This window comes from Arctopsyche grandis, chromosome 4, assembly GCF_051622035.1.
Source record: "Arctopsyche grandis isolate Sample6627 chromosome 4, ASM5162203v2, whole genome shotgun sequence".
Lineage (NCBI taxonomy): Eukaryota > Metazoa > Arthropoda > Insecta > Trichoptera > Hydropsychidae > Arctopsyche > Arctopsyche grandis.
In genome coordinates this window covers 14,899,532-14,924,987 of record NC_135358.1, presented here as the reverse complement: position 1 = coordinate 14,924,987, position 25,456 = coordinate 14,899,532, and the positions used below count along the sequence as shown (strand labels likewise).

Genomic DNA, 25,456 nt, shown 5'->3' with positions numbered 1-25,456 from the left:
TATTTGCCTTCCGATATTTGCTTTTTCGACCCTTTCACTTTCGGTCCCGTGAGGTAGACCCATGTATATTAATCTTCATAATAGTATATTTTCGTCCAGTGAAAATGGTATTTCGTGCATTAATCCAGTTGAAATTCGTAATAAAATACAAATAGGCATTGAAGAATGTTTATTTATTAACATAGAAAGGCACACAAACTGTACAAATAATATAAATATCTCGTAATTATTTTTTAAACATCTCATTTAAACAATGGCTTATAGACATTGGTTAAAGATATTTTATACAATAAATATAACAGTAATTAATAGTGACTATAAATTTTAAAATCTTTTTAATAATAATAAAATTTCACTTAATTATGATTTATTCATACACGATTTTCGCAGCAGTCGAAATATAACACTATATATATGATAAACACATTTTTATAATAATACATATGTATATGTAATAAAATTATGTTTATATAATAGATATAGATTTGGAAAAAACTTAGATTATATGGGTATATTTACATAATTACATACTTTAAAGCGTTATACAATCTTTAATTATTTTACTATATACTGTGTACCCCAATTGGCAACGTAGTGTTTTATTACATTATATCTATGATTTACCGACTGTAATATAATACAAAAAGATCAAGCGGATTATTATAGTAAATAATATAAATAACCATATATTTATATATTCATTTTTGATTGCCAAATAATATTTGTGAAATTTATGAATGTTTTTTAGCTTTGTATTTTTTAAATATAATATTACGAATAATATAATTATATTATATTATTGCTTGCAATTTTGCTTGATATGTAAAAACAACTGTGTAAAATAGAGATATGATTGTGATGTACATATAAAAGAAGACTTTCTTTATTTTTTTATGACAAAATTTATACAGAATTCATTGTTGGCAATAAATTACGATCTGAAATTTATTTTAATGTTCAATTCGTTTGAACCATAGATTTTTCTGGATTAATTATCATACTGCTGAGCAGCGTCACTAAACTGGCAAGCAGTACATATACTATACTGATTTCTGAATTGCGTACACCTCCGCCACACAACTCTATCTGACTCTCCTATAAAAATGTTACATTTAAACATACTTAGTTATTATTCTTATGCATCATATTTATGTCGAAAATTTCGTATAACTTACATTTGGATGGTGATTGATGCACGGTATAAGATGTCTCCGTTTAAGTTGAGGGAGAGCCGCACGAGTACAAGGCAGAGAAGAATTATGAATGACAGATGAAGCAGTCAATCGTAATTGCGGGGCTAATTCGTCTTGTGGACATAGAGAGTCTATTACTATTAAAACCAGATTACTATATGGAATCGGTTGCACGACATAAGGCCTGAAAATATAACATTTATTGATTGTTTCAGGAATTAAATGTATGTATGAGTTGTTATGCAATATGTTTAACATTTCGATACAAACCTTTTACAACCTTTTGCAGGATTTTTATATGGAGAGTGCTCTTCATCAGTGTGTGTCAATTGGTAGAGCCAAAGCTACAAATAAATTAAAATTTGAATTCTATCAGTAGTAATTTTTTACATAAACTATCTTTAATAATTATTCAAAGTTACAGCTACCTCTTGATCACATGGTGTTGGACGTGTACGATTAATCATAACTGACTTGTCGAATTCCCTCTCTCTAGCTTTTGATGGAGGAATTTTCGAAATTCCTCCTCCTTCATTGATTGATTCCGTTTCGCTGTCGTAAGTTGAATATATTGCTAAAAATAGGCATTATATATTAAGTTTATTCCGATGGTGAATGATTAGTCATACACAAACGTATCTCGCTACTATAATGAATAGAAAAAATTTACATAATGACCAATAACTTTGTAGTTTTAGACACACAAGAATGAAAATTAGTTTCAAATATTGTAAAGATGTGCAAACTGAAAGCGGTGCTCAACGAAATCACTCACCTGTGATTATATAATATATGATATTTTATAAACTTAACAAATATTAAAAGAAATTAAAGCTTTGCTAAATATTGAGATATGTAAAAACTTGTAATATTAAATAACAGAACTTGATATTATTTTTGATAGAAATAAAATATAATTTTGTACAATTAGAAATTACAATATTATATATTGCGCTCCAACTAAACGTTTATCAAAAATTAATTTACTACATATAATTATCTATTCACTGATTTATTCTATTTGATTTTGAAAGTGTAAATTAATCTAATAAAAAATATTTCGCGTCTTACATTCAGACACATTAATAAAATATTTAAAGACAAATTTTCTGTTGATTTAAATATATAGTATACTCTCGATTATCCGGGCGCGGATTATCCTGTTTGTAGATTATCCGTGCTTGAAAAATATTAATTATTTTAAATTAATATAACTTTTTTCTTATATGATTATGAGATGCACTGATTGATTGCAACCATAAACACGCGTGTTATTTGAAACAAATTATGTCACACAGAAATGTTTTTCGTTCCCTTTTTAAATGTATTTTACTATTGCGTTAAATTGTCCAAAGAAAGGATAACTGTCATATGTTGCGGAAACGCATCAGGAACTCATGAAATGAAACTTTTGATGATTGAGAAAGCAAAGAAGCCTTGATCTTTTAATGCTTTTAAAATTCTTCCCGTCGATTACTATATTCAGAAATGGACATGGATAGCCAGGGAGATTTTTGAAGATTGGTTTAAAAAGAAATGGGTTCCAGAGGTGCAAGATTTTTTAAAAAATAAGAGTTTGCCATAGAAAGCAGTATTGTTATTAGATAATGCTCCTTCTCATCCGAACGAAAGCATATTGAAAACAAACGATGGACTTATGGGTACAAGATTTTTGCTCCCTAATGTGACATTATCAATGAATCGCCTTTATTGTCAAAGTCTTCTGAAAACTCTTGTTGAAGAAGAAGACAACCCGATCAATTTCTGGAAAAAAATGACAATATTGGTTGCTATACGCGGAATAGCACAATCTTGGTAAAGTAAATCACAGTCTCAAAAGTAAAGCCAGTAACACTTGTTCGATCATGGAGAAAGATTCTTCCTGACATGGAAACAGATTTAGTGGATTCTGAAGAGAATGAAGCAAATGATATATCTGAAATATGTGGATTATTGGAAAATTCAAAATGTCTTGAAAACGTGGATAAGGAAAAGTGGCTCAATCATGATTTAAGTGATCCAGGTTTTAAACGCATGGATGCTGCAGATATCCGTTTATTTTATTTCTCAAGAGGAAGAAAATGAAAGTGACACTACAAGTGAAGAAGATACCAGTGGCTACATTAGTCATAAAACGGTACAACACTAGTACTACATAACTACTAACGACCACTTATCTGCTAAACTATGATCGTTTTTCTTAATAAATAATGAATATTAAAATTATGAAACAAAAATTTGTGTTGTAAATATGATATTATATTCGAAACCAAGTCAAAATTTGATGATTCGGATTATCCGTGTTTTTCAATTATCCGTGACCCTCCTCCCCAGCATTAGCCCGGATAATCTAGAGTGTACTGTATATATATATGTATGTATATAATATTTGTATTCATAAAGGCGTATTTTATGTTTCACCAGTATATGTATGTATTTATTACCATTATAAATTATTATACATTTAATATCTCCACATAAACTTAAATTCAGTAGATCAAAAAAGAATGACAAAATTGATACATTTTAACTAGGTACTTAAATATCGACTAAGGTTATGCATATCCTATATATGTATTTTTCAACTAAATTAATGTTTATTAATTATAAGTAACATACATATATTTTTCCCCAAAATTAATATTATATAAATGACTGTTTATTTTTAAAAACTAATTCAGTTTTTAAAAATAAACAGACATTTAAATGTATGAAAAGTCAGTAACCTATGTATATATTAAAATAAGAAGCATAGTTGGGTAAATTGGGCCGTCTGCTAAGTTGATTCACATTTCTGTATTTCGCTGACATTTCGAGACATTTTAAGCACTGGTAAAACAAATTGACGTATTTAATTATTCTACAGCCATATTATTCATTTATTTGAGGATTTTCCGAAAATAGATTTTAGTCCAATTTACTGATTTGGTTGAATAAATTGTTATCAATACTTATTAAGCTTTTTTTTAGCCGAATTTCTTTGTTTTATGGTAGAATTTATATAACATCTTTTTTATTTAATATTTGAAAAAAATAATTTAACATTTCGATCCCTGACAATTTTTTAAATTCTAAAACTGATCCAATTTAACCAACTCTCCCCTATGTATGTACATACTAAGGCTTCCAATCCAGGTGTTTTCTGGTACCGTGAATCCCGGTGCTGAAACTAGTCTGAATACCGGGATTACGGTGCTGGCAGAAATTTCTTTAAAAATATTATTTTTACAAAAATAATATGGAAAAAAACATAAAACAACATTATATAATGAACAATGGTGGGATGAGCAATGACAGTCATAGTCCATTTGTTTGCCACCCATTTCTTCCACCCGTTTCGATGCCAGCTTGCCGTTTCCACGAAATGGTATGAAAGTAGTACTTTTAATTTAGAGAATCAAGCTTTTTTTGTTTTTCTAAGAAATCCTTTAATTTATTGAACTGAAATTTTATATCTCGAGTTTTAAGTTTAATACTAAGTTATGTATAAAAGTTAGTAAGCATCCATTCCCGGAAATGGCAGTTTACTCTTGTTCAATTTTTTCGACCCCTTTAACATGTGTGCTCTTCACGTAAAAATTGAAGTATAATTGTTGTAACAATGTGATGAAAAAAAAATCACTAAATATGAATTCCGGTTATTTATTTATTTATTTCATACCAGGAAGGCATTACAGGTAAACCCCAATGCGCCTTCCTGGCCAAATTACAAACAATACAGCATTTTTTATTATATAAGTCGCTAAATTACGAGACACTGACTTAAACTCGACAATTAACGAGACATCTATGAATTTTACATACATTTTTATTGTAATATTTACATTAATCATACTCAAATAGTGGTGACATAGTGGGTAGGAAGGATTTTTAGCCAATTTTTAATCGGGAATCGTTTCAGCAATGAAATCAGAGAAAATTGGCAAACTCTGATAGGAAACGATCAACCAGGAGTCACAAATCCTGGTCTGACCAGCAGCATTACAGATATACTCAGAAAAATTCTTTTCAATCAAGGTCAGCTCAAGGGATCGAACTCGGCGCCTCTCAGGGTTAAGCAGAAGCTTAACGACCGAGCCACGCTGCTGGCTATGAATCACTAAATTCATAACCGGAATTCATATTTAGTTTTTTTTTTTTTTTTTTTTTTTTTTCCGGGAAGTGGGATTTTTTCCTCTTAGAAAAGTCAAAAATGTTATGACAACGATTCTTTCTTGTTTTTGCGATGTTTTTTATTTTATTTAATTACATTTTCGGATGTGTTTTATTAATCTTAGAAATTTATGGATGCGAACGGAAAATTAAAAGATTGTAGCCAAGCTCCCAAAATTAGTACGCCAATATGGGAGTATTTTTTGCGTGAAACATCGGGAGAGTTTGCAAAATGCAATTGAACGTTTTGGAAATATGAAAACATGCAATTGAACTTTTTTTCTTATACATTTGAAATCCCGGTGCTAGCACCGAGATCTCGGTATCGGAAATTCCCAGCACCGCAATCCCGGTGCTGAAGTAACCTTCCGGGATTGGAAGCGCTAGTACATACATACATACACACATACATATATACACATATGTACATACGCTCCCACACACACACACACACACACACACACACACACACACACTATAATATATAATTATGTGTATGTATGTATGATTATCGGGGATAATGTTCTTCTACGAGCCAAAAAATATTAATATAGCAATGCTAATTAATATATGTAGTTTTAAATTCAATGACATATGTAAATGCCCTATCAACATATGTACATACTATAATATATAAATGAAAGTATTCCACGATCAAAAATGCTTGAGAAAAATTATCATACTTTTCAATAATTTTTCCAATTTTCTTATATTATATGTACATTCTAGTCTGTACAATTTCTCATTTACTTAAATGATTATCATACTTCGCTGCTGCAATTTCCAAAACAATTTTAGGAGTATTTTTTTCATGCCAAAAGATATACATATAGTATGTATGTATGTAAAAAATGCAATTATTATAAAGAATTAATTACAGATAAAATATATCATTACCATTTAAAAAAAATATATAATACTATATTTGAAAATACTCATTATCTTTATTTGTAATTCAGTTGTTTATTGCATTTTTACAATACATTACAAACAGATAAACCAATTTAAAAATATCCAAAGCATTCAATAACACAGGTTGCATTTCTAAAATATGTATGTAAGTTTTATAAGATGAAGTAAAATAAAATGGGAAACTATGTTTTCAACATATTTATATCACACATTTCTACGATAGTCGTTTAATCGACTTACCAGTGGGTGAAACAACTTCTGAAAAACCAAAATAGGGAGTTTTGTTTTAAAAGAACTTTTTTTGCTATACAGTCGGAAGTCCACAAAATTATAACTACACAAAATTTTAAAAGTAATCATTTTTTGGATAATAAATACATTCAATAAGTGATTACTCTTAACATGTGTATAATGAACGGAATGATAATTTGGAAATTTCGGGAAATGTGAGAAAACCTTAGGTATATGAAAGTAGACGAAAATACTTGTTTGATTATATCTCCACTTAACATGCACAATTTTAAGTTCAGAGTGAAATAGATAGCTCATGTTACACATATAAATAGATATTTTGCCGCAAATGATGCAATAACACAGTACATAAAAATAATTAATTGGCTTTTTTTTTAGTATGTTACTCGTAATATCTTAGGAAGCCAAAGAAAGAGGATGAGTATTGATAAATTTAAGTTTCTATAATATATATATACATTTATAAAACAATCCATCATATTAACCTTTGAAAAAAAATGTCGAGATAAAATTATATATACATCAGTGGCGTGCCATGGAAATCTTTCTGTTTTTGTCGAGCAGCCTTCCTCCTGTATCCTGCTAGCGCACACATATGTAAATAAGGCTGTGCGACAAAAACAGAGAGATTTCCACGGAACGGCACTGATATGTATGTATGTAATTATAGATACATTTAAAATTAAAACTATGAAAACAGATCAGTGATCAATACTTAGTACAAATAAGTAAAAATCTCAAAGTTGAATTTTCTCACGATCATAAAACTTCGTGTATATGTATATGAATACGAGTATGCACCTGTGTTATTACTTCACTCTCGGTAAAATATAATAGAAAAAATAGGGGTGGGGGTGTTTTTTATATATTGTGTCAGCTTTATTGGGTTTCATTTTATAATTAACACAATAAATGGATAGTATATAAAAATTAAAATATGCATATATTTTATTTAATAGACGAAGCTAAGAAGGACACAGTAAACAAGCATTCCACAGACCTAAATCAAATTGGGTAGCATCAACTCTAAACCATAGTTCTAAAACGTGTGCATTACGTGGGGTTGATTTGAAAAATTTGTATGATTCTTTCTCATACATGTAGACACATATATATGTATGCACATGTCACATACATACATACATATGTATGTTATATGTTAATTGCATTTAGCTTTTTTCAATTTAAATTATGTTTCGAACAATCTTTTTGCATTATAAAAGAGCTTTTGATATTTCTTCACTTGTGTGAATAAATCACACGTACCGAAATTTTGGACTTTTGGTTGAAAAACCTGACCAATCAATGAAGACCGAATTTATTAAAAATGACTATTTCTGGACTTTTTATCGATTAATGTTAAATAATATCAATATATTTAAAGTTCACCAACTTCACGACAGTATAATTAAATATATTAAAAAGTTAAGAGAGTTCGTTTTCCCGTCAATTATATATGTGGAGGTAGTAACTTTTAGTTACGAACATATATGACTTGCAAACAAACAATATTCGTTCAATAATACTCACTACGAACAAGCCATGTCAACCACAGTGTACATAGCATCACAGAAAAAACGCTCAGTCAATTTAAACTTACCATCTTCGTTGGGATACGAGTAGCCATAGGTTTGTGATGTCAGAATCGACGTGTGCTGCCAAATCCACAAAAGGTATGTTATTATATATCCCAAAACGTTCCGTAGATACACAAATGGCTGTTGAATAATTAAAGTCTTTAAAACAACCTCTGTTTCAAACAGCAATTTGAAAGAAATATGTAAAATAAACTACCGAAACATTTAGTTGTAACCATTATGTATATAATATATGTTAAAAAAATAAATGCTAACCGTTAAAAGATTGGGAGCTGGATTCGAACTATCGGTTTCTTCAAAGCAAACTGCTTGATAGTCTGTTATATGAACACTTTTATATACTTTTTCATCCACCAACTGCTTCATAATTGATGGCTTTACTTCTCCGAAGAATCGACCTGCATCTTTTGGAGCTTCACTTACTATTACAAATCCGTTATCGTCTAATACATAGCAATCGAGTTCATCAGATTTGCAAGTTTTTGGGCAAGGCATTAATTTTCCACACTTTTAAAAATAAAACATAATATTAATAATAGTATTACTAAATAAAAAGTAAGATATATGTACATATCACAATATAGCATACCGATGACGTATTGTTTATGAAGAGTGCATGCAGACTTGTGTGATGAAACTGAAATCCTACGACGGCAGCTGGAGCTGAATGCTGTTCTACAGAGTGGAAAACTGCATGTGAAGCTGTTACTAGTGGTCCTGGACTTCCTTCAACTACCTTTTCACCGGCGTTAAAATCTACTGAATACACAAAGCTTTGAGGTTCGAAATAATGTTGCTCAACAGCGCGGCGGTACCAAACTTCATCGATAGCTCTTGGATATTTTTCACCAAATTCCGGCCTAGAATCAAATTAAAAACGAAAAATAAAGAAACAAGTGTACTTAATCAACATTTGTAAAATATTTAATCAAAATATTTTAATCACGTGTCAATTTTTTCTGTATCATCTGATGAAACTTGAGGGAATGATTGCCATCTTGTAAGACCACTATGAGTTGCCATAAAAGCCACAGTAATTCCAAATCTTTGAATGAATTCTTTCCTAAAAAAATTAAATTTGAAAATTAGCATGATATTAACATGACATGACATCGAATTTCCATAATTATGATTTCCTGAAATATATAAATAATCACATTAATATACAAACATACACATACTCACTTGTCCATTGAATAGCTACAAAATATTTCTTATTACTCTAAACTTGATTAATTGTAATATCTTATTTACACAAATATTGGAATAATTTATCATCAATAATCGATGTAATAAATAAATAAATAAAACATTCAAATTTGGTGTTAAAGTTAACATCTGATAAAAGACTTAATATTGTACAACGTATAATAGCATAATACACACATCTTTGTAACTTATAATATTTATGTTATATCACAAAAATTCTATTTAAATTTAAATCATTGAATCTACTATCAAAAATCTTTTTTTTTTTATTCAAAAATATTATTTTTTCTTAGATGAATTGAAGATTTCGATTTTCAAGTACATAGACATATTTATGGTAGATATCTTACATTTGCAATTAGAATTTTGAATTTATTAGAAGCTACATACTATGCGTATATTTTACAAATATGGAAATAATATATAAAGATATGTATATTACCGCATATTTAATAATACATAATGCAGCAACTTATTTGTATACATACACAAATTTATATAAATTTATAAAATAGTATTTACTTTACCTCGGTAACAAAACCATCAGCATAGTTATGGGGCTAGGACTAATGCAATAATAACTCGTTAAAATTACAACACGGTAATTATATGCTTTATCTTATATATTCTATGTGAAATTAGGTAATGTATGTATATCGTAGATATCCAACTGATGTATTTTCTTTATTATACAAATTTTCTAATGTTATAAAATGCAATATTCATAGCTTACCCTCTTTCTTCCTTCGAACTGGAAATATTTTGAGAAAACCAATCTGTGACACGAGCGTCGAATACCACAGCTTGCATTAGGTTACGATCACCTGTATTGAAAATAAAACTTTACTTTAAAAAGTGCTTAAATTTCACAATATAACTATACATTAAATGTTAAAATTTAAACTTTTATTTGTTTCCATAATATAATATTATTTTATTTGTCAATATGTCAATTTGTGAGACATATAAATAACTTATTTTTAATTTTATATTTGTAAGATTCCGCGAAATTTGGATTTCATCAATTTTCTTGAATATCAATGCACAGATTGATTGTTTAAACTTTAAATAAAATTTATGATAAAATGCGCTTCATGTATTCAAATTCCAATACAAATACGAAAGAGTACTGAAAAATCAAACATTTAATATATACATATGTATATCAGCTTTTATAAATCCATTATATTTTTGTTCTATGAAAATAAGACAAGAGTTAGGATTTACAAATTACTGTACATATATCCAAATTCACAATTAATTAATATATTTATGGTTTAATTTACAATTCATAAATTAACAGACTCCTGAATTTATATAAAAATCTGATTCCATCATCTTGATTGAAAATAAATAATTTTACAGTTACTTCACGCCTTCTATGTATATGTACTACATATGTACATACAATATTTATTTTGTTATTTTTTCGTGCAAAATTTGATTTGATTTGAATATTGATTTGAAAACGAATTATTTATCTTGTTGGAATACATATTAAAATGTGCATATATTTGTCGTTTTGAACTACGAAAAATGGTATCATGAAAATCATTTCGAAGTGTGTTATTATAATGAATATTTATATTCATTATTAAATCTTAAATTAAACCGACATTTGTTTACACATAAAATTTTTTAAATTTTAAATTTATCATGTTACATACAAAATTATATGTATTATACATGTGTTATTATACAAATATTTTATTATATTTAAAAAATGGGTATAGGTCATAATCCCGAACATTCAAAACTATGTATGTACATGATAAAATTCCAAAACTAAACATGATACCAAAGCAATAAAGTATTTTTTATAGGTTATCGAATTATCAAGATTTTGACCGTTTGGGATTACGATTGATACTCTTATAGAACATATATTGGTAAAAATATATATAATTGGCTTCATAATTTGTGAATGATGTTCAATAGTCAATGAAGTGCAGAATGTAAATTAGTGTACGAATTATACATACATATTGAACAGTTTACACCATTGTGCTTTTTGAAGTATAGAACCATTCTACGAAAGTACATTATTTCACATACACAATAGAAAAACCATGCAAATTAGTGCAACCATTATCAAAAAAGTGCCATCTAATGTACAAATCGTTTTACATTGTCCACATTTAGGAATTGTGCAGTTTTCCATGACCCGTGTAAAATAAAATACAAATCTGCTTCTTAAAAAAATGTGTTGAAGTTTTCTAATTCAACCATTCGACAACTTTGCCTTTGTTATATTTTTAATGTGATAATATTTGGTTTTAAAACACGCAATGTGCTAGCCGAATGTTTGAAATATAGAACAGGTCATAACATATGTGTATATAATATATACCAATATGATAATTAAGCCCCATGCAAGGGTTTAACAAAGATTGGCGTTAAAATCATCACATCCACAATTTATTAACTACTTTTTAGATATATGTAAGTACAACACAGCAAAAGCTAATACAAAAGCTAATCTATACATTTTATACTAACAGCACAAAACATTTGTCTATATAGTAGACTGATATACATATCATCTACTCACAGAAATAAGAGTCCCTCTCCGTTTTTGGTTCCGATTTGCCAGAACTTGTGTTTGCTGTGGAACAAGTTCATTTTCACAATTGAGACAAACCAGACGATAAATAGAATATACATATATATGTGAACGATACGTTATATTTCATATCTGCCACAAATATACTAGATACTACACAATTAATATTTCGTTGATGTTATTTTATAACTTAGAAACATAACCATATTGTCTTATGTTTGTAATGTATTAGCAAAACATACATACATACATGTCTTTACCCTTTTTAGTTAATAAATTTAAAATCTTACAATGCATGTGCTCAGGAGGATGTGGTTTCAAAGGCCATTTCCATTTTGGTTGACCCATTCGTTGTAAAAAGTATAACAATTCTAGTTCAGGAGACGGGAATGTTAATTCGTGATGCCGGCAATACAACCTATAAAAAAGCATTTTGTAAGAATTCAAAATGATTGTGATTATAATTATATATTGGTAAAATTTAGTCATAATTTTAAAATGTATAGAGAAAAACTCTTACCAATCAGGATGAATCCTCAACCGATGATCACGGAAATAGTGTGTTACATTATTTCCTTTCACGTGATTTCTATGAATGTCATCTTCAGGTCTAAGAGTCAACCGTTTCAAACCATAGGGTTCAGGTAAAGCAACCACCAATGAAAATGGAGATCCGGTAATGCCAGTCCAAAAGTAATGACGCTTAATACGAAACACCCTTTTCTAAAATAAATTTTAATTTAAATTCATTTTTTGTTATATAATTCTTAAAATAAACATTTAAAAAATCATACAAAAATATTACCATATTATCAAAATGATATTTTACTTGCATATGTCTGCTGCCATTTCTTTGGCTCAGAATTTCTTCACGGAACTGAAAACAAATATAGAAATAAATAAATAAATTGTATTTTGAAAAATCATGTGTGACTAAAAATCCGGTCTTCGTGACGAGCCGGAATGTGAAATTACCGAAAACGCAAATATCGGAAGGCAAAGATCGAAAATCGAAAGATCTTAAGTCGAAAGATCAAAAAAAAAGAGTGCATGGTAAACGGTATTATTATGCCGTATTAATATGCGCGCGCAGAATACGGGAGGAAAAGCCTGTTTCTCTTGTTCCTGTTGTATCCTGCTCGCGCAAATTAGGTGAGTATGTACCGTTTACCATGCACCCTTTTTTTTAACTTTCAACTTAAGATATTTCGATTTTCGATCTTTGCCTTCCGATATTTGCGTTTTCTGTAATTTCACATTCCGGCCCGTGAGGTAGACCCCTAAAAATCGTATCATACACTTATAAGTTCTTCGTTAAAATCCCTTGGACCTCTTTCGTCGTCTATTAGTTCTACTTCGACCATATCCACACTATTATAGCTTGGTTTTAAAATGTCTTGAAACTGAAATTAAAATTATTTTTTTTTATTATTATTTCATTGACATTTTTTTTCAATATATTTTCTCCCATTGTTTACTAAATTAAAATCAATTAGCTTACAAAAATACATATGTGCATATACAATTGATGAACTTACAACTGGTCTGAGGTCTGGATGGATTAAGATGTACCCATTGTTGGTAACAATGAAGGCGTAACCATTTACTCCCAACTATTCATAAATGCAATAAACACATTAATTGATAAATATATGTGTAATTTGACAAAAATAAACCAGATCATATTTATATGTATGTATATTATTACCTGATGGGGCATCATGAGAGCTTCTATATCCTGAATCGGTACGTCAGTTCCGGCCACACCCAGTAGATTGGCTACACGGGTCTGCATATACATAAAATCATGTTAGTGAACTGCTTTGTAATGATTACAAGAAATGAAACGAACAATTGTCAGAATCGATGATCTACATAAAATAAAAATTAAGAAAATAAACGTCGATCGTATCATTTGATCCAATTATACCCACTATGATATCAAAATGTCATATTTTTTACTTCCCATAATACGTACATTTGAATACAAACACAATTCATAACGAAGGTATATCGTCAAAATTCGCATTAATAACATTCTTAAAGTACAATATAAAGCAACTAATAAAAATCATTTGAACTAAAAAATAGTTTATGTATATATTATTATTTACAAAAGTATCTTATTGTAAAATTTGTACATTACTGAATAATATCGTGAAAATTCTATATAATCTACCTTGTTTTTCCACAACTTTTTATTCTAAATTTGTTACATTGGAAAACATTATATGTATATGTACAACAAACTCTCCTGTACTCAATCAATTATTATTTTTTGAATCAACTACTTATAGACCTATGATAATAAAATAGCAACAAACGAAATTATATACTGTAATTAACTAATGTAGTTCAAAAACTTTCATCTAAATATAACAGCGTCTGTTAAGCACCAAAATTTAGATGCATAAAAATCCGTTTTATTTTTATTTAATTTATTTTCATACTATTTACATTCATTCTAACACTGCGTGCTCATTGCGTATCCATTAATATAATTTGATAGATACAGTAGATTAATTAGTAATAGTAAAAAAGACATTCAAAAGAATATATTTGTTTAGTAGTTAAGTAAACATTTGTTAATCTATATATGTAAAACTATATTGTATATCTTAATCGATACCTACATAAATACATACATACATGTGATGTGTGAAATGAAATATTTTCACATTAATACGGTATTAGTATCACATGTTTTACATTTTTCAACTGTGAAAATCATTCGATTAAGAAACACGATAAATTTTGAATATGAATATTTATAATATTACATACGTAAATTTGTCTACTGAATTAATATTCATATTTAAAATAATAAACACATGTACAATTTAAGGATATACATATTCATACAATTAATAAAAAGAATCAATCAATACGCATTTATAAAAATCACTATTAATAAATTCATAAATTGGCGATCCTGAAAAAATTTTATTTCTTTTAAAAGAACCCTAATGGTCTACTTGTAAAAAACAACATTTTTTTATCGTGGCAAACTAAATGACTATAAACTACAAACTACAAGCCAATATTTTTCAATATTTTTACGTAATATAATTTTAAAACCCATGGTAAAATATCTTTATTTTTACGCAGCTCATACCGAGAAAAAACCCGGATAAGTTTCCTTATACAGTACATATTCCAGGGAGTAATCTAAATAATTACTCACCAGATTATTTGCTGAAATACTTATTTATAATACTGTGTACTTGTTTGGAATATAAAATCAAGCGTGATTACTTATATGGGCTGATGATAAAAATAAATTTGGTAATATTTTACTATAGGTGAGTTCAAGACATGTAAACATGTCTTTAGTTCTAGGAGGCTGCCACGACTTCTATAATCTGCCGCTACGGAACCAATTAAGTTCCTCTAAACTCCAACACTGGCTCTGTCTCTAGCAGGACAATATGCACACTTGCTAGGAGGGCTTACAAAAATAACTTTTTTAAGGAAATTAATAAAACAAAGTCAACTGCAACCAATCGAATTTGATACTGTTATTTTTTTACTGAAGATTTGAATCGGTGATATACCTCTCTGGTCACAGTGACCCAGTAAGCTTCGTTAACGAGCACATTCTCTGTGATGTTCTGAGGGACAAGTACAACACACAACACCTCCCATTAATGATGCTGATCAATCAATTTGTTTTCTTTCAGAGATGACTCTAAATTTCAGATATTTCATTTTTTTTAAATTACATATTTTCGAAAACAATTTATATTCAATAAAAAAATTAGCACATACTCATATTGAATGTATAGAAGAATCACCTCTGAAGAGTTTAGAACAACATTGAATTATTTTCGAAAGTTTTACATAATAATTAGTGCTTTTGATTATTTGCTAAATATTTTCAAGATTGATTTCTACGATCAAAAATAGATTAAAAAAACTATTAACTGTGTATTATCTTTTTAGCAGCAATATATATATTTTTAGTTTATTAAATCTCTCTAATCAACGACACATAAAATTTAAACGCATTACTTTCGTCGTTGTTATTTTCACAATTGAAGTTATCTATAAAATATAGTAGCTAATAATCAAAAGATCTTATTATATAAAATATTTATATTTAAATAATAATACTTATTTTAAATGTTACATTTATATACCCACCATTGTTGTTAAGCAAAAAATGCTTATAATTGATACGTATCTTATTTTTAAATACAGTTAATGTAGAAATGTATTGCAGAAATAGTGACAACAGAAAACTTACAGCGTTTTCAGTTCGATCGAACACCGGCATGGATACAGAAGTCATAAGTTGGTATGTTCTCAATCCTCCATGTTGATCTGCTTTCTAAAGATTTAAAAAAAAAATATAGTATACAACTTCTTATTTTTAAACTCCTAATTTGAATAGTAAAAATATATTAGTACCATTTTTTGTTTGTGGGCTATACGCTTTTCTTGTTCAACTCGGGATAGAAAAAGTGCACTGTCTCTTCGATGACTTAAAAAGCGCTCTTTTTGCTCCTCTCGTTCCTTCTTCTCCCATAGGTAATCCATTATCTTGGGATCCTGTATAAAATGTTAACTTTAACTATACTAAGTTCACGATAAAAAAAAAAAAAAATTGACCGGAACACTAACTGTGATTTCGGCGTAAACAGGAGTCCAAATGACTGGATGTAGATCACCACTCAGTACAAGAGGTCGTGCCATAACAGGAACATATTGCAGAACTTGTTCACGGACTTCGGCTAAGGTGCTAAGATGCACATAGTATCCCTGATTAGCGCAAGCCATCCATTTTACTTCTCTGACATCGGCAACCTACATTTTATATTTCAAATATATAATTTCATTTTTTTAATATCAAATGAAATATGAAATTTTCAAAACTATTAGGAATATCCAACCTCTCGACCTATTAAGTAAGTGAAAACTCTGACGGGTATGATCGGTCTGTTTTTCCAATTGTATATTTCGAATATTTCTTTAAAATTATATGGAACTCCATCCGACACTAGCATGATAGCTTGGTTGCAGCAAGCACCTCTTCCCTCTTCCCTATATATCTCCAAAAGTTCAAAAGCCTTCGTCAGTGCTGCTGAAAAGTTTGCTATTCCCGTTGTCTCAATTGACTCCAAACCAAGTTTCAATTCTCTGATATTAGCAAGATTTGCCTGTACAACAGTAAACGTAATTATTGATTATATACATATATTCTGAAAGTATGTACATACAAAGGTGGATCAATAGGCACTGAAAGACGTTGAACAAATATATGTATGTATATTTAACTGGATTAGTTTAAGTTAGTACAGTTCATTTTAAGTATAGCCTTAGTCGTTTTTATAACATTATAACATTATAAATAATATTATGTTATATTATAATTAAATTGCGAATTGAATGATTTTTTGAATACATCTTTCAGTGACTAGTGAACCAATTCAAATATTGCATTTTTAGAAATATAATATATACCTGAACCAATGTATCAGCAAAGCAAGGCACTATCTCCATAACCGAGTCGTTAAATGTGTAGATGTTTACGAAATCATTATTACCCAAAGTATCCAGTATCGTCGATACAACGTGGCGGGCAATATCTCTCCTCTGTCCGGTCATAGATCCTGAACTATCCACCAAAACAATCATATCCTTTGGACTGGTTGCTGCCTCTATATACCAAGCTCTAGTTCGACAATCGAACAAGTCCACTGGTTCTGCCTTCCATTCCATTGCTAAAAAATTTCAAAAATAAAATTATAAGAATAAAAGAAAATTGTAAAATTGAATTTTAATTCAAATAAAATCATTGGTATATACCTGGGTAGTGCCTCATAAATCCCGTTGAACTTCCAAAAAATTGCCATGATAACGATGGATCAACACGATAGTTATTTATGAAGATTGAATCCAGATTTTCAGACCACTTTATAGCTTGTATGACTTCGGGTGCTGAAAATTTTCAGAGCAATTTTTTAGAGCGATCTTACAATGCATTGATGAATTTTTTTTCAATACAATCTTACTTCAGTCATTTGAAATCATCCTGTATTCATATATTTTTTACATATAAATACATTTATTACGTATGTACATGCATACCTAAAGAAATTATATAATTTATATGGGTACTTCATGTTGTTTTTCAGCAGTTTGATCAATGATCAGATAAAATTGGAAAACTCTGATAAGAAACGATAGATTTGTAGTCACAAATAACCCCAAATCTAATCAGTATAGCGGATGGAACCCACTGATCACTTGGTGCTAAACATACACGCTACCACTGTATGTTTAAATTAGGGGTTCCAAAAATCCACCTGAAAGGAAAAGCCGGTTTTCGGTTTTTTTACAAATAAAAAGCCGGTTGGCCGGCTTTCACCGGTTTTAGAAAATTAAGATTTTTTTTAAGTTAAAAAAAAAAGTAAAAAATATATATTATATTGCGCAAAAAAATTGTTTTTTATAAATTAAATCGAGTTACAAAGATTATGAACATTCATTAGATCATTATTATATATTATTATTACAAATATTACAAATAATACAATTTGTATTATATATCACAGCCGTAAAATGGCACAATTGTTTTAAATAAGCTACTATCAAGAATATATTATTAAAAAAATAATGTGTAACCTCGCAGAAAAACTATAATTGTGGAATCGGGAAAAAATATTAAGAACTGCTGAGATTCGCTCTGGGGTGCGCACAACGTTGAAATATTTTCATATTTCAAAGTTGTTTTTACGCATCTGTTTTAGCTTAAAAATCACAAACAGCATATCACAAACATTTTAAACCCATAATAAAAAAGGTATGTGCCCTCAATATTTAAAGGACTTTCCTTCAAAGAAAATTCAATTATATTCCGGAAATTCCCATGCATTTTGCCTTAAATCATTTGGGTTTACGACTACTTTTTGTTGTTGTCAAGTACAAGGTTTTGCGATAGTAATTTTTCAAGTACAAGTACAAGTTTGTTTAAGTTTGTTTGTTTTACAAATTTGTCAAGTACAAGGTTTTGCGATAGATATGTTTTCTATACCTGAAGTTGGGTAGGTCATTGAAACTACATACTTTCAATAATATTTCATTGGTTTATGACCTGGTCTTCGTCCATTACTAAATCTCAAAGAAACCTCGCAAGAAAGAAAGTGCTGTACCTTTTTTTGTTGTTCAAAGAAATATACGCCTATTACCTAAGAGAGTTTATACACATTTATTTTGATCTTTCATAGAAATTAGAAATTCATAATTGATAATTTTGAGGAAAACATCATTCATATATATACATATATATTACAGACCGTGGAACAGTATGAAGATTTCGAAAAAACAAATTTTAGAATACCAGGAGAAAATTTAAATTTAAATAAGAAAATATTGGATACGATTGAGAACCCCTGACATTTAAACTAATTCAATGACATCCGGGATGTATGTATATGATAAAAAATAAATTTTTCATTTGAAATTAAGAAAATTTTGGAGACGGTTGAGAAGCCCTGACATATAAATTAATTCAATGTCATCCGCAGTTCATACTCTTAAAAATTATTTTTTTCAATTTAAATAAGTAAATATTGGATACTGTTGAGAACCCCTGACATTTAAACTAGTTCAATGACATCTGCAGTAATTACGCTTAAAATGTAATTTTTAAATTTAAATAAGAATATGTTGGATACGGTTGAGAGCACCTGTCATTTATACTAATTTAATAACATCCGCGATGTATACGATAAAAAGTAAATTATTTATTTGAAATTAAGAAAATTTTGGATACGGTTGAGAAGCCCTATATATCCACGATAGATATATATAATACAATAAAAAGTTAGTTTTTCCATTAAAATAGGAAAATTTAGGACTTTTGAACATTTTGTCGCTTGAACGTTATTTCCGTGGACATTTTGTCGTGTGATCATTTTGTCGCGTGAAGATTTTGTCGCGGGTACATTTTGTCAGTGTACTAATTGTCGGGTATGTTGTGTCGTTCAACCTTTTGGAATTGAACCAATTGTCACGTCCCCGTGGTGTAGTGGTCGCAGTCGAGCAACAGAGCGGCTCGTGTTCGATCCGCCATCTCTCAATTTCATTTTATTTTTCAAATATCGTTAAAATATAATTAATTTTAATTAAAAAATATATATTTAATTGTTTAATATGAAAAGAAAAAAAATGGTTCAAAACCTCGCTAAATAAAATTATTATTACGTACATATTTTTATATGGCGAGAAGGAAAAAATTTCAATTAATGTTTAAAAAAAAGGCCAATTGAAAATTCGACGTTAGCTTCGTCGCTAACTCTCTGAACTCAGATATACCTATAAGAGGATATTTGTGTTCGCGCGAGGGTACGCGGGTTCGGATTCCGAATGGATTTATACAAAGTTTAGGCTTTTTATCGATTCATTATTATGTTCAGCTAGCGTTGGGACACACACAGAGACACAAGTTTCTATGACGATAATTCAATTGGTTGAATATTATATTTTTTCGATCCAAATAATTTTAATAAAAAACAAATGAATATTTACTATTAGATTCGCCATGTTTACGCTGTTTATATTACAAATACGGAGCGAAGCCGAGTAAAACAACTAGTATAATATTGTAACGTATGCATAAAAGGAGCCCCCGGTTAAGTGCAATCGGATTTGGCCGAGTGTCATCCCCGCTATTTCCCAGAATCCAGACGAGCGTGAGACGGCGTATCCCTGACACTGTGCGACCGTTATAATTGGTTTCGAGGATTATCTCCAGACTAAGTGCAAGTCGGCTAAACAATGGATGGACTTAGCGGTCGGTACCGGCACCTAGCCACTTCCCGTTAGAATTCTCAGAACTGACTGCGCGAGAGCGTGAGACCACATATCTGGTACGTGACTATAATAATAGGTAAACAAACGTGTCGAGGAAGATGCCCTGAGCGACCTGTCCTTTATAAGGAGGTACTTAGGCGATATCAAGGCATTCTGGACGGAGCACTGGCGGTGCGTGTATCTCCTTAATCACCAATAAATGCTGTGAAACGACTTTGGCCTTTTACTTGGATCCTCGACCCACCCCTACGCAACAATATAATATAATAATGTAGTATAAAACATAGTAAAAGTGAAACTTACAGCGGTCGTACACGTTCGTCGGTATGTGCACGCTGCTGAAGCTCGTGTTGACCGGTTTATCATTGAAGTGAGGATTTGGAGTAAGGACGACTTCTCTAATCACCGGTGGTGCCGGTTCATCCTCGGCGAGGAACTCTGGCTCCGGAGTAGGCTCACCTGGTACCCACGGCTCGTGTATTTGTTTACTGTTGTAGTACACAAAGTCCTCGGGCACTGGCTCGTTTTGATGAGACATTGCCATGTTTTCAGCAGCATCCATGATGCGCTTCACGGCGCTCACCTTCATTTCCATCATATTCCTAATGTTCGACGCCATTTCATCCACCAGTTTGTCACCATCGCGTATTTCTATCTGTGCTGTCTTGAAACTCTAAATAAATAAATAAATTATAATAATTAGTCTTTGCAGTAAGATAATACACATCAAAAATTCCATAAATTTATGCATGTTTGGGTGTACATTCAGAATATTCTTTACATTCAGTCTCAGCGTAAAGCTTATTCACAGTAACTTGGGTTTTTTTCTTTAATTGAGACGTACATATGAGCATATACATAATGTATATATATATATATATATATATATATATATATATATATATATATATATATATATATATATATATATATATATATATAGCCAGCAATATGGCTAGGTGGTTGCGTTTATGTTTAGCACCGAGAGATTACGGAGTTTGATCCCGTGCTTATCTTTAATACTGCTGGTTATTTGCTGACTTGGATATTTGTGACTCCAAGTCGATCGTTTCTTATCAGAGTTTGCCAATTTATCTGATTTTCATTCTTGAAACGGTTCCTCAAACTGGCAATAATTTTTATATAAAATTATTATTTTGAATAAAAACAATAATTTTATTTTACTACCGCCATCTATGTTTAAAACTAATAAACAAACGATGGATAAACGTCAACGACTATCTCGCCGGGCAGATATCAAACGCGTCTTACACGATATTTTTGCACCATCGTAAAGGCGGAGGATCCATTTACTTATATTGATGACCAAAATGAGCAATATGGCAAAGTATGAAAACGATCGGATAAGAGGCAAACTTTTTCCTGAATTGTAATCGTAAGTGAAAAGTAAAGAAGGTATGTAATAAAAATCATCCTACTCACTGTCACAAATATTTGAATTTGATTTATGCACAATATGTAAAAATCTATATACAAATCTAAATCTATAGATGTCTCAATGGATTGATTAATTGTTAATTACGGGTTATTCGACCTCTCGAAATACAGTGATTTATGTAGTAAAAATGCTGCAATGTTTGTAATTAAATGTCTAGGAAGGCGCAGTGGGGTCTACTTGTAAAAATAATAAATAAATAAAATATGTATGTATTTAGGTAAAGAGCTTCGTGTACGTATAATGCTGCGTGTACTTGAAATCACAGCTGTTCACGCCCACATATATCTTTTTATTTTTTACATCTTCACATGTGTATGTACGTCACTGAAGTTACCGTGAGCGAGCTTGATAATAACATTAATAAATCGTAGATAAATTTCATTATTATAAAGGACTGTATTTAATGATACATATATTTAATGTACATTGGATATTGAATGCCAAGATGTAACACAAAGTCCAATGCACAACGAAACGCTGTATGCGCGGCATAACGAGGAAAGATAGGAAACGGAATTTGTGGGTAATAAGTATGACAAGGGTAGTTAATGGATATGGTGGATAATGAAGAGATTGATATAGCAATTAGAAATAAGAATGGATGAAAGGTGGACAAAAGAAGTGCTAGATTGGTACCTGAGAGAATGTGAAAGGGTGAAAGGATGACCGGAAGAAAGATGGGTAGACAAATGTGAGGTGAACGAGAGTTGAGCAAACAGAGACGAATGAAAGGATCTTAAAGACGCGTTCGTCCAGTAATGAATGGTGAATGGATGTAAATGTTGATGATGATATACTTACGCTTTGCACTTCCTTTCTTCGAGTGATATAATCGCCAAAATGCCATAGCTCAACACCAAGTTTTTCAGCCCACGAATGTACACTGAAAGTATGACAAAGATTATTCTCACCAATTTCTCGCAAGATTGCGTGTACACACGCAAATTAATTATAATTAAAAATTGACAGATTGATTAGTATTAGGAATAGGAACTATCTGGAAAATACTACAAGAAGTTCATATGTTGTTGAAATGAACTAACAGCGCTTTATTTTATTGACCTTTTTGTGTTTTCATTTATGATTACATCGAAACCAATATTTTCATGTGAAATTTCTACAGATTATTTTGTTATTCTAATGGCACGATATTATGTTATCCACTCGAATTCCTATCATAATTCACCTCTAACCTATTTATATACGTATGAATAGATATTAAACAGAGCGCATTGTGGCCGTTCGCTGATCTGCCTAGGCAATCGCTTACATTGTTTCAAAAACGATATTTCTACAAAAGTGATTATATTTTTGGTACATTTTTAATGAAATATATTTCCGAGTATAATTCAATTAAAAAAATATATATTAAATTTTCGATTAGCCTATAATTAATCCAATCTGAAAGTCACAAACGCACGTTGCATATCACGAGACACAAGTTTGATCAAGTGTGACGGACTTATGACACAACTAAATACAATTTTGTTAACAGTGCGTAAAATTATACATAGATATTCAACAATATAAAACGTTGATATTTAAATGGTTTTTAATAAAATATTAAAATGCTGAATGTCTAGGCAGATCTGCAAAGGGTCACACTGTGCAGTCAATAGCTATTGTTTACAATTATAATATAAAAAATTGAACGAATTATCTAATCTAATATCGAAACATATTGAAAATCTTATTTCACCTCAAACTACATATGTAAACCTAATACCAGACAATATTGAAAACCTACCATTTAATTGTTTAAATATGATGTCATCTTTTTAAATAACTATCCTATACTAAATATATTATTTAAATTGAATTAAAATGCATAATTAAACGTAGCTGGCATATGAACGCATCAATTTAATTTGCATAGAAACTAACAGACGAATGTATGTATGTATATCACTTTTTTTTTTTAAATTTGACATATATCATCTTTAAAATTTTATGATTTTTTTATAAAATCCTTCTATTTCTGAATCTGAAGATTTCAATCGAGCCCTTGGAGGAATTTAAGCATTTCAATACTGCACACATATGTATGCTTTTCAGCTTTTTTTCTATCATGCTGTATTCCCACACTAACATTAAAATTTTTTTGATTTTTAAATGCTTTTTATTATTACGAAATTATGTTCACAATACATCTTATATCTATTTTAATAGCTACTGATCAACTGATCATTTTCTATTTTACAATTTTAATTTAATTTGGTTAGTAATCACAGTATTATATTATTCTAATGTTAATCTAAAGCATAATAGGAAAAAGAGCTCAAAAACCTATTTATAACATTAAAATAAAATAGTGCCATATTATACATAAATACTAACAAAAAATAGTGTAAAGCATATACTATCCTGAGAGCTACTGGATCAGTAGCTATTAGAATATACTAGTTATTGTGAGCATAATTTACACAATAAAAAGCATTTAAAATCAAATATGCACATGTACACGATCACTCTCGAACTCAATACGCTAATTATGTATATGTGATAATTCAGCTCGATTGATTCCCTATAAGAGTATAATTGGCGACGTTGACATAAAGCAGCTTAAGAATATCGTCTAGAATGTATAATTTCATTGTGGTGATACTCGTATAGGAGTGCATTCGAGTGCGCATGGCATTGATACCGTAGACGTAGATGGTAGAATGCGGGAAAAGTGCAAAGTATATACGTATGTATGTATGTATGTGGAGTGCAAGATGTAAGGTGCAAGGTGCAAGGTGCAAGTTGCATAGAAATACTCACAGTCCAAACTTGATGGTCTCCTCTTGGGCGTTGGTGAGCGCGAGGGGCGCCGGCACTCCGGTGAGGGCCACCAGGGCTGCAAGGCAACACGCGGCCAGGCATCGCGCCTGCCCGCACATGGCTGAGCCCCCGGTGCCGCCGCCCCCGACCCCAACCCCTCACCACCTCCAAACAAGAGCCCCCGCGCACGCGCCGACCCCCGACACCCCCATTGCCAATCGATATCGCCGCCTGCTCTCTGCTCATTATATCCCAGAGATTCGCTCTTGAAGCACGTCACTGCAGTTCGTTCTTGTCTCTTCCATTCATTCCACCGCACCTGAGCAATTCCTTTTACTTGATCATTGATATAAATATTCTACAAAGGTACATACGTATGTATGTATGTACAGTGGCGGACTGGGACTGAAATCAGTACATGCCAGGAGTCAAAGGGGGCCCAACCAGGGTTAAAATAATTTGTCCCCCCCCCCCCCACCCATATAACAAAATTTTCTTATTTCCATCACGCTAAAAATCAAGGGCAAAAAATAAATAC

At 30.5% G+C, this 25,456-nt stretch overlaps 1 protein-coding gene across 2 annotated transcripts; it reads right to left on the bottom strand.

Moving 5' to 3' along the window:
* Positions 1–154: 154 nt before the first annotated feature.
* Positions 155–25,125, bottom strand: stj (voltage-dependent calcium channel subunit straightjacket). 2 transcript variants are annotated; one of them, XM_077428496.1, is made up of 25 exons: positions 24,919–25,125; positions 22,957–23,038; positions 21,000–21,369; positions 17,688–17,819; positions 17,343–17,602; positions 16,772–17,038; positions 16,503–16,685; positions 16,290–16,430; positions 16,126–16,209; positions 13,588–13,668; positions 13,418–13,492; positions 13,178–13,282; positions 12,685–12,756; positions 12,400–12,602; positions 12,170–12,297; positions 11,868–11,921; positions 10,050–10,140; positions 9,054–9,170; positions 8,697–8,967; positions 8,363–8,614; positions 8,110–8,164; positions 1,622–1,767; positions 1,464–1,537; positions 1,176–1,377; positions 161–1,095 (listed from the first exon to the last, which is right to left on the bottom strand). In XM_077428496.1, exons 1-25 carry the CDS (start codon positions 25,035–25,037, stop codon positions 958–960), a joined length of 3,702 nt encoding a protein of 1,233 aa, XP_077284622.1. In that variant the 5' UTR covers positions 25,038–25,125; the 3' UTR covers positions 161–957. The 2 variants fall into 2 exon arrangements, with proteins under 2 accessions (XP_077284621.1, XP_077284622.1); XM_077428495.1 differs by lacking the exon at positions 11,868–11,921 and having other exon boundaries at positions 155–1,095; positions 8,110–8,227.
* Positions 25,126–25,456: the final 331 nt, after the last annotated feature.